This window comes from Lissotriton vulgaris, unplaced genomic scaffold (assembly GCF_964263255.1).
Source record: "Lissotriton vulgaris unplaced genomic scaffold, aLisVul1.2 SCAFFOLD_4168, whole genome shotgun sequence".
NCBI classification, from domain to species: domain Eukaryota; kingdom Metazoa; phylum Chordata; class Amphibia; order Caudata; family Salamandridae; genus Lissotriton; species Lissotriton vulgaris.
The window spans coordinates 165,061-180,831 of NW_028253907.1; the positions used below are offsets into that span (position 1 = coordinate 165,061).

General features: G+C 44.5%; 1 protein-coding gene across 3 annotated transcripts in view; it reads left to right on the forward strand.

Annotated features, from left to right (window-relative positions):
- The window catches only part of MTHFSD (methenyltetrahydrofolate synthetase domain containing), a 142,327-nt gene extending 129,557 nt beyond the window's left edge, over positions 1 to 12,770 (forward strand). For 2 of the 3 annotated variants that reach the window (XM_086951515.1, XM_086951516.1), the window contains one exon: positions 11,780 to 12,460. In XM_086951515.1, coding sequence (XP_086807641.1) covers positions 11,780 to 12,298 — 519 coding nt within the window. In that variant the 3' untranslated portion in view covers positions 12,299 to 12,460. Of the gene's footprint in view, positions 1 to 11,779 lie in introns of all 3 variants that reach the window. The other variant, XM_086951514.1, reaches the window with a different exon arrangement.
- Positions 12,771 to 15,771: the final 3,001 nt, after the last annotated feature.

Below are 15,771 nucleotides of genomic sequence, written 5' to 3' on the forward strand. Positions count from 1 at the left end.
TAAAAACAACACATAAATAAAAGTCATTGTTATTTACAGTGCCAGTAGCTCAAACTCTCGTAAATACGAGACATATTGCATTGTAAATGCTTGTTTCAGATGCCATAAGCATCTGTTTCTAAGTCTTTCAAAAATGGAAAAGCTAAACCAAGGCGCCTGGCGCCATCTAGTGGTGCCGTCAAGTTCTCTGCTTTACTATAAATGACCTCGACACACCTCCTTGCAATTAAAAATCTATAAATATTGCAGAAAGAGAGCGGAATCCTGGAACAGCGCTGATCCTAACTATGATCACCATGGCATGCTGAAGTATGTATTAGCATTTTTTAAACTTACTGGCCATGCTGTCTATCAGTTTTCATCTCATCTGATGTGCTCCCTGGTCAGCGCCTGCTACCAATGTGCTAGTGTAAAGAAGATGTCCCAGGTTAAAGGAATTTATACTAGTAAATATGTGGGCCATAAGTCACTTTACCATGTTAACATCTAATTTCTATGAGTTTTGGTTTCCCCTGCTAGACTGTCGTTTGATTGAGCTATGAATGTAAGCATTGGGATCTCTTTACATCGTTTAACTAGTAGTTATTGCGAGAGCGCAGGAGCGCCAAAAAAAATTGGAAGCGTTTTTCTAGAGCTCATGTTAAAGTTAGTTGGTTTTGTTTCCCTGAAACAATTTTTAAAATTATATCTCGAATTGTTGTAGTTCTCACGCATTTACGTGCATCCATACACAATTACATGTAGAAACAATTTGTATGATGCAATGTTTGTCTAAATTGTCTCACACGTGCCATTTAGCAGATTTAAATAATATGTATGTATGTATATGTACATAAGCATCTTTATAATACTGCTCTAGAGCAGCACAATATACGAAGGATCCATTTACATTTTAATGTTAAGTCAAATTTTTAATTAGATTTGATTGCATCGAACCTGAAATTTCACTTTACATTCATGCATTTCTTTATATAATATTGGTGTAGAGCGCCGCATGTCCCCGATTGGTTACTTCACAGCGCTGCAAAATCTTGACGAGGATTGCTTTATTCAGAAATAAAGAATGATGGTCCTTATAGTCTGATCGGTGAGAGGGAACCTTGGGCCAGATGTAGGTGAAATAGATTTACCGATTTTTAATTACCGAATTTTACCGATTCCGTAATTAAAAATCGGTAAATCTATGGGGTGGACATGTAGGTATTCCAGATGTGCTGGAATACCGAATCGGATGATTTCGGTATTTACCAATTCGGTAAATACCGAATCGGTAATGCCCATTCATTCCTATGGGCTTTGAGCCCATAGGAATGAATGGGCATTACCGATTCGGTATTTACCGAATCGGTAAATACCGATTTTCACAAGGGTGCAGGGGGTGTCACTTTGACACCTTCTGGCACCCCCAAAACAGGCTTGGGTGCCATGTGGCAGGCATACATGCCCTAAGGGCAGGTCTGCCTGTCACATGGCATAGGTGTGCATGCACACATGTGCATGCACACCGGAATCGGTATTTTACCATCAAATTGGATTTGATGGTAAAATACCGATTCGGTAAGGCCTCTGGGACTCTGAAGAGTCCCACCTACATCTGGGTGGCTCACATTCGGTAAATTTACCGATTTGTTATTTTACCGAATCTGTAATTTTACCGATTCGGTAAAATAATGCCCCCTACATACCTATCACCTATTTTCCGATCGGTAACGGCCGAAAATACCGATTTTCGGCCGTTACCGACCGATCTACATCTGGCCCCTTGTTCGATGTGTTTGCATGTAAATCAGTTGTAGGCACTTTTGAAAAACTCAGTTTTTCACTGTTTTCTGAACCTGACATATTTATTTATGCAACGTTATATAAAGTAAAGGAGTCCCAAGGGTAATACAGCACAGTTTATGAAAAAACATTAGGTTCCAAGTTAAAGCATAAGATTAGAAATGGATACAATCACATTTTTAGCGAAACCACACTGGAAGTTTGTCTGTGAAGCCTGCAGCCACCAATACTGCAGTGCAGACCATAACAGCAAAATGGGACAGGTCGCCTGTCTGACTACGACTCCACAAGAAGTAAAGTGTAGTGCTCCAGATACAAATGATGGGGCTGAGAGACAGGGTGAGAAGGTCTGTTGATAGGACCTAGGCAAGAACAGAATAAGTGGATGGGAGATGCAAATACAGTGACAGGTGAAATAGAAAAGGACACCCATTTGTGGGAGGGTAAAAAGAAGAACTGAAAGTGAGGTAACGCCAAAAATGTGTGAAAAGTCAAGAGACATGATGAGGAAGATGCATGGCAGATCAAGTTCATTCGGAAACAAAGACAGAAGGTCCAGATTGGAAGATGCAGGCATCCAGTGGCTCGATAACTGAGCCATATATGTCGTCAAAGACGAAATTGGGTATTCGTTTATAACACTAGGGATTTTAGTTCCTTTTCATTATTTATTCATTTATTTAGTTATGTATTTTACTTGTGTATATATTTTGTGTTTAATTAGATTAAGTCTTAATATAAAATATTGAAACAAATCTAAAACCGGATAAAAAAAAAAACAATGTAAAGGTAAGAAGAAAATACAAAGTAAATTCCTAGACCATTTAAACACAGTCCATATTTTTAATAACAAGTGAAAAAAAACCAAGCCTACTGTCACATTCAAATATTGTATTTGTCTGGTATCTTTGATATACATTAAACTTTAAAAGGAGTTTCTTCAGTATAGGTAATACGTTTAAATACTGCAAGATACTCTCCTATAAATTATAAAGATCTCTTATATTCAATATAAGTTTTATCTTTGGCCTTTCTAATACTAAAAATGTATTTTCTCAAAATAGCCCTGTGAACCAACACACTAACTGCTTGAGGTACTTACACTAAAGGAGTAATGTTTAAATACAACGAGATAGATATGCCGACCTGCAATTGCTGAACACATTTCGAACACTTTACTGACAAATTCACAGTTCTTGTGAAATTCAAGCTTAGACTAATGTTGAGGCTCTTACTTCTTGCTCCCACAGACATCATTTAAATTAAAGGCGTATAACCTGCATCATTGCAGAAGCGGGGAGTCTCAACATCCGTTTAAACATCTTCACTTCCAAAGTGGAAATATTCCGTCATATATCTAAAATTAACAACTCCCTACAAAGGACTCGCGTATAGTTAAAGAGAAAGTACCCTGGGCTATCTGCTGTCTTAATGTGCACAAAGGTCCAGTGCAAGATGGCCGTATAGCTGACTTGTATCAAAATTTCCCCAACAACGTTCTCCCAAACTGGTAGACCTGTTCAATCACATTGCGACAATGGGATAGGGCGTGCATTTGCTGAGTGAGCCTAAATTAGTCTTTCCCAAATTGGGTAAGGAACCCCTATTCTTCTCTACATACAGGCCTCTGGCTTTACTTAACATAGATTTCAAGATTTATACCAAAATCCTGGCTAATAGGCTTGACCATCATATGCCAGATCTAGTTCACCCAGAGCAGTCAGATAGACCGACCCAGGACTAAGCAAGGCAGGTAATCCAATTGGTCATAAAATGCCAAATAAAGAGTATACCTGTGGTTTACTGTTGTTGGATACAGTAAAGGCTTTTGACAAGGTGGATTGGCTGCTTTTTAAAATGTTCTCATACCTAATTGTTGTAGGGCAGACCTTTGTCAAGATGGTAATAGTCAGTTACAGCAATTGATTGACTCGTTCTGCAGAGAGGCCAGACTTTAGTTCCAATCAAATTGCAGAGGGGAACCAGAAAGGGATAACCAATATACTCGATTCTTTTTGCCCAGACCATTGAGCATGCCATTAAGATATCCAGGGACTGACTTTTGAATTGACACGCACCTGATTCTCTTTTGACAATTGATGAACTGGATATAAGATCATAATGGGAATATCAAAAACAGTACATTTTCTGTTGCTTGAGTGGGAGCCTCTGCAAATAAAAGAAATGCACTGAAATATACAAAAAGCTGATGGATGGAATGCTTGAATTAATCTCAGCCACTGGAAATTCCACTGGGCTGCTTCCCAGATCATCCTTATTTTGCACACATGCCACCTGAGTTCTGACCCAGCCATAGGCATATCAATTTTAGGCTCGGGGCGGGCGCTCCAATAGGAACCTCTCGACATACCTGTTGCACTAAGGGTGGACCAAGCTACATCTGACTGTAGAGCCCCAACCAGCAGCTTAGATTAACAAGCATTTACAATGCAATGGTTTCGCCTTTGGAAAAGTTAGAGCTATTGGCATTGTAAATGTTAAAATTTGTATTTATGATTTGGTTTTGAATACAGATAAATAAATGTCATTGTCATTTACATTGTCATTAGCTTAATCTTTCGCAACTGTGAGACCTATTGTACCCTACAGACGAGCTCAGCAGACAGCAATTACTACTACACACACCCAGAGCCACACACACACACACACCCAGAGCGCTACATACACACACACACCCAGAGCCACACACACACACACACCCAGAGCCACAGACACACAAACACACTTAGAGCCATAGACACACACACACACACACCCAGAGCCACACACACACCCAGAGCCACACACACACACCCAAAGCGGCACACACACCCAGAGCTACAGACACACACACACACCCAGAGCCACAGACACACACACATACGCCCAGAGCCACACACACACTCATAGCCACACACACACACCCGGAGCCACACACACACCCAGAGCCACACACACACACACACACACACACACCCAGAGCCCCACACACACACACCCAGAGCCCCACACACACACACCCAGAGAGCCATACACACACGCACACCCAGAGAGCCACACACACACCCAGAGAGCCACACACACACACTCAGAGCCACAGACACACACACACACCCAGAGCCACAGACACACACACACCCAGAGCCACAGACACACACACACACACAGAGCCACACACACACCCAGAGCCACACACACACCCAGAGCCACAGACACACACACACTTAGAGCCATAGACACACACACACACCCACCCAGAGCCACACACACACTCAGAGCTACACACACACCCAGAGCCACACCCACACACAGAGCCACACCCACACACTCAGAGCCACACACACACACACTCAGAGCCACACACACACACTCAGAACCACACACACACACTCAGAGCTACACACACACACAGATCCACATGCACACTGAGAGCCACACACACAAACTCATAGCCACACACACACACCCAGATCTCTTCCAATGGCTAGCCTCCATTTATGGAGCTATCCAATGGAAGAGAGAGGCGGAACTAAGGCCACACTGTTCTGACATAAGATTTCGCCTGCGCGAAACGCTGCTTGCGCAGCTGTTCGCCAGGCGAAACCTAAAAAAAACGCCTATGCATCATGGGTGTTGCTGTCCGACCAATTAAACATTTTGTAAAAAGGGACGTCCTGGATCTTTTGTATCCCCCATGATAGTGAGACATCTGGCAGCCTGGGCATGACCCCGCAAGTCTGATATTCCTCTCAGTTCAGGTGTCACGGTGGGGAAACAGCTTTAAAAATGAGTAACAGCTTTAGCTGCCCAACCTCCAACCTTGAATGAGGGCTTTTTGCCCCCAGGTTGCAATTGAGAAATGCATGCCAGCCGGATGGTATGGGAAGAGGACTATGATGAGTAGAGCTCGAGCCGTGCAGAAGGCGCAGAGGGGTGGACAAACTGGCCCTGCTGCCTCCGCCTTGACTGTGTGAGGTATTTACAACAAGGGGTGGTGAGGGACAGAGTCTCTGAATTAAGCAGAAAGCTCTCACCCAGTCAAGAGATCAGGGCTAGATCCAACACCGTTTTTTAGCTCACTGCACCATCCCAGTTTCAGAACCTGGCTGTATGCAAATTAGTCTGTTCCTGTCCCAGTGCATGATGGGAACAGGGCAAACCAAACTACAAAAGCCATTTCTTACACTGGGAAGGAAACAAGCTCCCGGGGACCGGTTTCTGGCATTACAGCCGTCTTCGGCCCGGTTTGCTTGAATCCTGATGGTGCAATGAGCAAGGGTCTCACATCTGAGAATACCCTTCCACGCTTAGGGTGGACAAAAATATTTACAACAAGGGGTGGTGAGGGACAGAGTCTCTGAATTAAGCAGAAAGCTCTCACCCAGTCAAGAGATCAGGGCTAGATCCAACACCGTTTTTTAGCTCACTGCACCATCCCAGTTTCAGAACCTGGCTGTATGCAAATTAGTCTGTTCCTGTCCCAGTGCATGATGGGAACAGGGCAAACCAAACTACAAAAGCCAATTCTTACACTGGGAAGGAAACAAGCTCCCGGGGACCGGTTTCTGGCATTACAGCCGTCTTCGGCCCGGTTTGCTTGAATCCTGATGGTGCAATGAGCAAGGGTCTCACAGGTTTAGTCTGCCCTGTTCCCATGATGCACTGGGCCAGGGACAGACTGATTTGCATATAGCCAGGTTCTGAGCTGGGATGGGGCAGTGAGATAAATAACGGTGATGGATCAAGCCCTGATCTTTGGACTGGGTAAGAGTGGGCTGCTTAATTCAGACACTCTGTTCATCACCACCCCCTTTTCTGAATCGTTTTTGGCCACTATAGGTGTGGCAGGGTATACTCAGACATGAGTCCCTTTCTCACTGCTCCATCAGGATTCAAGCAAGCCGGGCCGAAGACGGCTGAAATGCCAGAAACCGGTCCCCGGTAGCTTGTCTCCTTGCTGGTGAAGAATTGGCTTGGTAGTTTAGTCTGCCCTGTTCCCATGATGCACTGGGCCAGGGACAGACTGATTTGCATATAGCCAGGTTCTGAGCTGGGATGGGGCAGTGAGATAAATAACGGTGATGGATCAAGCCCTGATCTTTGGACTGGGTAAGAGTGGTCTGCTTAATTCAGACACTCTGTTCATCACCACCCCCTTTTCTGAATCGGTTTTGGCCACTATAGGTGTGGCAGGGTATACTCAGACATGAGTCCCTTTCTCACTGCTCCATCAGGATTCAAGCAAGCCGGGCCGAAGACGGCTGAAATGCCAGAAACCGGTCCCCGGTAGCTTGTCTCCTTGCTGGTGAAGAATTGGCTTGGTAGTTTAGTCTGCCCTGTTCCCGTGATGCACTGGGCCAGGGACAGACTGATTTGCATATAGCCAGGTTCTGAGCTGGGATGGGGCAGTGAGATAAATAACGGTGATGGATCAAGCCCTGATCTTTGGACTGGGTAAGAGTGGTCTGCTTAATTCAGACACTCTGTTCATCACCACCCCCTTTTCTGAATCGTTTTTGGCCACTATAGGTGTGGCAGGGTATACTCAGACATGAGTCCCTTTCTCACTGCTCCATCAGGATTCAAGCAAGCCGGGCCGAAGACGGCTGAAATGCCAGAAACCGGTCCCCGGTAGCTTGTCTCCTTGCTGGTGAAGAATTGGCTTGGTAGTTTAGTCTGCCCTGTTCCCATGATGCACTGGGCCAGGGACAGACTGATTTGCATATAGCCAGGTTCTGAGCTGGGATGGGGCAGTGAGATAAATATCGGTGATGGATCAAGCCCTGATCTTTGGACTGGGTAAGAGTGGTCTGCTTAATTCAGACACTCTGTTCATCACCACCCCCTTTTCTGAATCGTTTTTGGCCACTATAGGTGTGGCAGGGTATACTCAGACATGAGTCCCTTTCTCACTGCTCCATCAGGATTCAAGCAAGCCGGGCCGAAGACGGCTGAAATGCCAGAAACCGGTCCCCGGTAGCTTGTCTCCTTGCTGGTGAAGAATTGGCTTGGTAGTTTAGTCTGCCCTGTTCCCATGATGCACTGGGCCAGGGACAGACTGATTTGCATATAGCCAGGTTCTGAGCTGGGATGGGGCAGTGAGATAAATAACGGTGATGGATCAAGCCCTGATCTTTGGACTGGGTAAGAGTGGTCTGCTTAATTCAGACACTCTGTTCATCACCACCCCCTTTTCTGAATCGTTTTTGGCCACTATAGGTGTGGCAGGGTATACTCAAACATGAGTCCCTTTCTCACTGCTCCATCAGGATTCAAGCAAGCCGGGCCGAAGACGGCTGAAATGCCAGAAACCGGTCCCCGGTAGCTTGTCTCCTTGCTGGTGAAGAATTGGCTTGGTAGTTTAGTCTGCCCTGTTCCCATGATGCACTGGGCCAGGGACAGACTGATTTGCATATAGCCAGGTTCTGAGCTGGGATGGGGCAGTGAGATAAATAACGGTGATGGATCAAGCCCTGATCTTTGGACTGGGTAAGAGTGGTCTGCTTAATTCAGACACTCTGTTCATCACCACCCCCTTTTCTGAATCGTTTTTGGCCACTATAGGTGTGGCAGGGTATACTCAGACATGAGTCCCTTTCTCACTGCTCCATCAGGATTCAAGCAAGCCGGGCCGAAGACGGCTGAAATGCCAGAAACCGGTCCCCGGTAGCTTGTCTCCTTGCTGGTGAAGAATTGGCTTGGTAGTTTAGTCTGCCCTGTTCCCATGATGCACTGGGCCAGGGACAGACTGATTTGCATATAGCCAGGTTCTGAGCTGGGATGGGGCAGTGAGATAAATAACGGTGATGGATCAAGCCCTGATCTTTGGACTGGGTAAGAGTGGTCTGCTTAATTCAGACACTCTGTTCATCACCACCCCCTTTTCTGAATCGTTGACTGTGTGAGGGTCGGCGATCTCACGCCGCAGGCAGCCGCCCTCAGTAAACCCACCCAGCAGATTGCAGCGTGCGGTAAAACGGCCTTGCACATGTAAACAAAAGCTCTGTCCCTAAATTACACTTGGGAATAACAGGCACAAAGAGAAGCTATTCGTTCTTTATTAGCAAGTGTTTGCAATTTAGAGTCCGTGTAAATCAATTGAACCCTTCGGTTTCCAATTAGTTAGAAATGGGTAATCATATGCCACAACAGAAAGAACCATATACACTTGCACCGAGCCAATGATTAATCCATCTTTGTAACGTAACGTCGAACATACTGAACAATAACAATAGTTTAGCGGGGCCTGCAATTTAACATGAAAACTGCATGCTAATTGGGGGCCAGGTTCAGGAAACACGGCGAGTATTGCTTGTTGCAGCCACTTAAAGTTGAATTTACATTAATTAAGGACGAGTAACTGTTTTGTTCAGTGCGTGCTAATAACAGATAAGCAGCGACGTCAAGATAAAACAACCCGCGCTAAATAAGGCTGACAACAATGTGACAAGTAACGGAAAATTCACGAGGTACAAAATTCGGTCCACTGAAATGGACGACCCTATCATTTCACATGGTCTCATCTTGGCTGCCAACTGGACCCTCCTCATCAGCGTGACACAGCCAGTCCTGCTTTTCACACTGAGCATGCTGGGGCTTGTAGTGTCTGCTCATGGTAAGTGTAGGTCTCCACATCCCAGGAAACTTGACGTCCTTGGTTCAAAAGCTAGGATTAGTCAAAGGCAACTCTTAACGCAGGTGGTTAATGGACAGCTGTGTTCTAATACTTACAGTTTTACTGTTCCCACTATGGCTTCCAGACCAGGAAATGGACACAAAGAAAGGCACGGACAGCGGGAGAGGGGGCGGGAAAGGCACGGACAGCGGGAGGGGGGCGGGAAAGGCACGGACAGCGGGAGGGGGGCGGGAAAGGCACGGACAGCGGAAGGGGGGGCGGGAAAGGCACGGACAGCGGGAGGGGGGTGCGGGAACGGGCCACTCCGGCTAAAGGCACTTTCAAAATGACAAAAACATCACAGGACAAAAAAAAAAAAATAGAACACGCCCACAGCTGCATGATGTGAGAAAAGGGGCAGGATGAGAAAAACATCGCCGGAACGCCCACGAATCGCCTCGAACCATGACAGGCAGATCTCACTTCCAATGGCTAGCCTCCATTTATGGAGCTAGCCAATGGAAGTGAGAGGCGTGACAAAGGCACCATACTCTTCACAAAAGTTTTCGCCTGCGCGAACGCTGCTGCGCAGCGGACACCAGGCAAAAACTAAAAACTAGTGGGTGCAGTATAAAATTGATTTATGGATTAGGCGATCCAAATAATTGTGATGCTCTCAGCTGTGTCACTGAGTCATCATCCTGTAATAAAGGTGGAACCCCCAAGAGATAGAATTAAAAAAAATCAAGCCCTCTGTTCAACTCCCACCTTATCGAATGGCATACTGTCAAATTTCTATAGATTCTATACAATCTATAGAGTTCTGTTGATTACACATTGATTCCCAGAGAATTATATAGGACTGAGGACCTGAATATGAGTCCGGCAAAGCGGAATTACCATATTGAATTCTACTTAACCTTATCATGAGTGGGCCTGTGTTCCTGCACCCAGATGCCCCAGGGTTTTGGAAATATCTGATTTTAATGGGTGGTAATTGTAGAAGGGTGGAGTATTTAATGCTTTCCTACCAGGCCTTTTCTGCTCCATTCCTTATCAACTCCACACACAGAAGCCCTGCATAAATTTACCACATGCTTAGTGCTGGTGGTAAATGTATGCTTTAAGCATTAAACCTACATGTAATTGAGGAATCTGTGTGGTTTTACAACTGGTAGGTCTGTTTCCACGCTGTAATTCCCCAGCCCATCGGCTTCAAGTCATAATTGTATTTTACTTGGGTGGTGTTACTGCATGGTAATATACATTTTGCATGCAGATTTAACACTGTGCTAGTGAGGAGCAACTTTTAATCGACCCGAAGTGAGAACACAAATTCCATAGCAATATCAATAATAAAGCATGGTAGGTGCAATGTTGAAAAATTGTACAAAAGCACAGTCTTTTTTTACTTCTAATTGGAAAGCACATGCATTCTCAGATCCCTTACATTGTGTAATCGTGGGTACAACAGAATATTTCAATGTGGCCAGGCATTCGGATTGCATGGCTCATCGGTTTTTGGAATGCTTGTGAATTCCAAATTGGATGAAGGAAAACCTTTCTCTTCATCGAATCAGATTTGTTTGCCTTTGAAATTTATTATTCAGCAAGGTGAAATCAGAATAAATGGTCTGTATATCCAGGAACTTAACCCTACAAATTCCTCCCAACATTGTTTTTATGCGATTACTAAGCGAATTTATATCTAGCCGAAAATAAAGAATTATTTAAATACTTAGTTTTTCGTAATTCTGTTCAGCATTTTCCACTTCCACTGCCAGCAAAACTTCCAGGGGGTCTAAAATAGAAAAAGCATCTTCTGTGATCAACGAACCCCTTTTACCTCCTGATTAATCTGTGCAAAACTTGACATAACTGAATGTGCAACTGCTTGTCAAATTTTGCATAGGTTTGTCAGCAGTGGCAAGTTAATAGCTCAGCAGAAAGGCCTTTTAATCATTAACTACAATCACTATTACTGCTTCATAGTTAAAACTGACAGTTTGTTGCCTTCTTTCTTCTTTCCGCTTCTCCTTAAGTCTGCAAACTATCTTCTTTCATTTATTGCTAATTATATTTTCATTCTCTTATGTGCCTAATATATTTAAGGTTACTTCTCCCTACTTCTTAGATGTATGATAGTGATTTTTACAGCTGAATAAGATTGAATGTGACTCACAAGAATACAAGCGTGGATCCTTGTTTTTAGCAAAGCTATAGAGTGGTGTTCGAATAATGTATTTATTATGTTTTGTTGTATTCATTGCATACATATTGTGGATTTATAAAAACCAGTGGCTGTGGTTTGTATTCAATATTACAAATTTGTATGATATAAAAAGTAAGAATGTTTACATTTTTATAACCTTTGTGTTGTAGATCAGCAGGGAAATGCTACAAAGAATCCCAATCTTAAAGACTCTTCGCCAGAAGGAGCAGGAGGCGGGGAAGGATGTCTCCCTGAAGGATGATCCCCTTCCGAATGAGAACAATCAACGACCTGTCCTGAAAACTAAAGTAGATCATAAGACCTTGAGTGTGGAGACCGGTCCAGTTCAACCTGATCACAACAGGGGAGGAAATGAAAGATCACCAGAAAAGCAAGGACCCTATGATCCTTGTACCATTACTACAGTTTATATTGGGAATATCCCTCAAGATGTTCGCGTCAGTGAGTTGAAGAGTGCCTTACGAGAAAGAGACGCGTTACCGCTGCGCCTCAACTGGCATGGTGCGCAGCGTAGAGCCTTCCTGGATTACAAGGACCAGGCCACTGCTGAGAACGTGTTGTCCTCTCTAGCAGGATTGTGCATTGGTGGGAAGACACTCCGAGCAGAGCTTGCCAAAAACCAAAGAAGTAGGAGAGGGGAAAGCCCTTCCTCTGAAACAACTACCTGACACAGAATTTTCCACATCTCTCTTTGTTTAATAAACTGAACTATGCGTGTTTTGCAGGGAATGTAATCATTATAGTTTCCAAAAATCTAAATTGGAGTATAAACAAAGTTTTTATTGTACTGTATGAAAAAATAAAAAATGCTCCAATGCCGCCTGTTCTTTAATTCATAGATTTCTTCACATTTTATATTGGAAGCAGAAAATGTATTTATTATTTTTAGGCCATGGATAAGGTGGCCTTTCTCTGTGATCATGGCGGCCATTATTGAAATCCAAGGACTACCAGAGTGTACCTGCCTGAACCGTTGTGGGTATATTCCGTTGGGTAGTTGCCAGAAAAGTGCCTGCATGGATTGTCTGCCACATCCTTATGAAATTCTTGAGTTAAAAGAAATAACTCAACATGTGATATCATAAGACTCTGCATAAGCAGTTTGTAATAAAATTACTTTTTAAAAAGGTGTGTACATTACAGAGGTACTCTGCTGTTTGCGCTCCTTTTCACCATATTATTTTCAAGTTGTGGCATTGAGGCAAATCATACCCCAAACCCCATAGAACGGCTCACAGCTGGAAGGAAAACACCTCTGTTAGGAATGTTAAAGTTGGTGGGCCGTCCCATATAATGCCTTCCAGGACTACCTAGTGTTTTCTCTCTTAGAAGTTTGATATTCCTGCGTGTCATCTGGGTGTGCCCATGCCATCTTTTGGTTTTTGGCACTATCAGCACCAGGTTCCAATCCAGGGGAACTTGCCAAGTGTTTCCCTTTTTGCGACTGATTTTGGTGACTCTCCCCCTCAAGCCATGCTCTTTGGTGACGGGTGGGGGTGGCACCAGCATGATTACTGTTGGGGAACACTAGCTTAATCATCTGTAAAACTGTCGAGAGTCTGCTTACTTTTTTTATCTCCAAGTAAAAAGTCTGTCTAGCCCCCAGAACTGGTATATCTGCCATCATCGCGAGCAAAACATGTATGAAGTAACTATTTTTGCGTCTGTGATATCTGTGGTTCACGGGTGAAGTGGGGAATGGTGGGGTCCTTTTGGACACCGTTTACATGATTCACAAGATATTGGTGTCCTTTGTGTCTGCTATGTTCTTCTTGGACATACCAGTCTACATGTACACTTTTCCCATCCACCTCCCTGATCCCCTGGATACAGTTTGTGGGTGGACGTCCCCAGGATATTTCCACACCCCATGTCTTGGGATGTGGCGATCTTCCATGTCAACAGTAGCAGTTGTCGACCTATGTCCAAGCCCAATGCTCATCAGACTGTTCTCACTGGGGGCTCTGGGCATAGATGCCATGGCTGCAACATTTGGCGAGGAACAGGACCACAAGCTTCATCAGTATTAGAGCAGGTTGAGAAATGTTTTATTTGGTAAGCTGTCAGGATGACTCTGGCAAACCCCTTGGCCACCAGAAAAGTAAAGTAGAAGTATGGACTTTTATTCCTTACCTTAGTTTGATTTTTCATTGTCATCTGTACATTTAGGAGGTCTGCACATCACTGTAGGAGAATTGGACACATGGTAAATAATTCAACCATTTTTTTTGGTTTCCATTTTCTGTACAGACTGAGGCCAAATCTAGAAAGAGTGCAATGTTATTTGACACCTATTTCCCGTGGAGAGAATGAAAACGTGCTTACCTGTAAGAGCAGATGTTTCTTGTACTGATTTCACATCTCAATATGTGTCTTTTCACAGCATCAGACACTGATCACAACAGTATGACGACCCTATCACCTTGTCTTATGGACACAATGTAACAAGGACAGCAGCTCTCTGCCATTCGTCAGTCCAGTACATGTGTTTCGCCGGGGCCTCGGTAGCACCAATAGTTAACTGATAGCTACCATACATATTTAGATGTATGATGTCGGGCAGGATTAGTACAAAATAAATATATCCATTTGTCAGAGTCCATGTCCTCACAGACATTTGGCAGATGCTCTGTCCCTTGTAACTTAACTTCTTCTCCAGTTTTATTCAACATCTGCTCCTTCTATATCTACATATCGGAAACTCTCTGGTTGCACCAGTGGAGAGCAACTGACATCACAGCACTACTGGCAATAGCAGGTTAGACGTGTAACTAGGCCCATTGCAGGCTCCATGAAGCCTAGAACTCGGATTTAAATTTGAAGTTGTCTGTTTCACAGTTGCTCAGGCACCACTTACGTCATTCCATGTATTTATCTAGTATGACTTGCATCACCACCAAACCACTAGTCCATGGACCAACAAGTCTCTCTCACATTTGCAGCACTGATGCTTCATTCAGGAGAAGACGCCATTATGCAGGCTACCATCACAATGTCACACAATATCACAGAAAACAGGAGAATGTTGACCTCACACAGGATGTCCCATCTCCACATCACTGCTGGTCACCTGTTGTCTTCATTGGACAATATTGCAGATTGCACATTCCCTGGTACATTAATCAAGACCTTAGGTGCTTATCACAGCTACACAAGACTCACCTACCAGATGATCCACCATATAAAATAGATCTCCAGTCCCACCCTTCAGCCTATGTGCAGGTTTTGTTTTCTTTCCAATATTGCATGGATAGCAAGAGGCCTCTTCCATTCTTATTCTTCAATTCATACCTTCCAAAACCCCTCTACATCCTAACCAACAAAATGCCTGAGTGAGATGGCCATGTATTCTTTGATAGATAGTTTCGGGGAAAACAGCCTTCTGAATGGATAACCTCTTTGCCCAATGTAAGTTGGTTCTGCAGCTCATGCCACTCCCTATTATGTCCCCATCAAACCTGCAGGCCCTCATGCCCCTGGTAGATCTGGTGGACAACAACTACCTGCAGGTGAATTAAACGTTGTCTGGAAAGGAGACTGTGGCTGTGACCGGCAGGTTGAGCCCACACACCAAGTCCTGCCCCTGACTGATCCCCCCCGAGGACCGTGAAGGATGCTTCAGGGAACGTCGCAACCTTACTAGGCTATGGTCAGGAGCTGGAAGATTGAATACTCCCCAAACTGCCACTGCCTTTGAGGAATAGTGACTTACCTCATCTTTTCAGATAAGGAGCAGCTCAGGTTGCTTGGAAAAGCCGGCAGGGCTGCTCGAGGGAGAAAGCCTGTGCCTGCCAGCTGCTGCCACGTGTACCGCAAGCAACCTGACTTTTCTGAACAGGATCAGGACTTCTGAGCGGCCACGAAGATGCAACTCACTGCACTTCTGGAAGCTTTCATACTGTAGGAGCGGATAAGACTTGAACTGGGCCTGTAGTCCCCAAGGGGACTCACTGCTGAAGATCCTGCCGCACCATAGACATTTTTGACTAATTCTGAAGGAGTCGAAAGGGGAACTCTTGAGTACGGCCTACTATTGAGAATTTCCTAGATGCGGCCACATGTGAATGGGGAATATCCCCAACCATGATACAGGGAACATGGTGGAATAGAGATTTTGTCTAACAGCAGCTAGTCCCCTGAC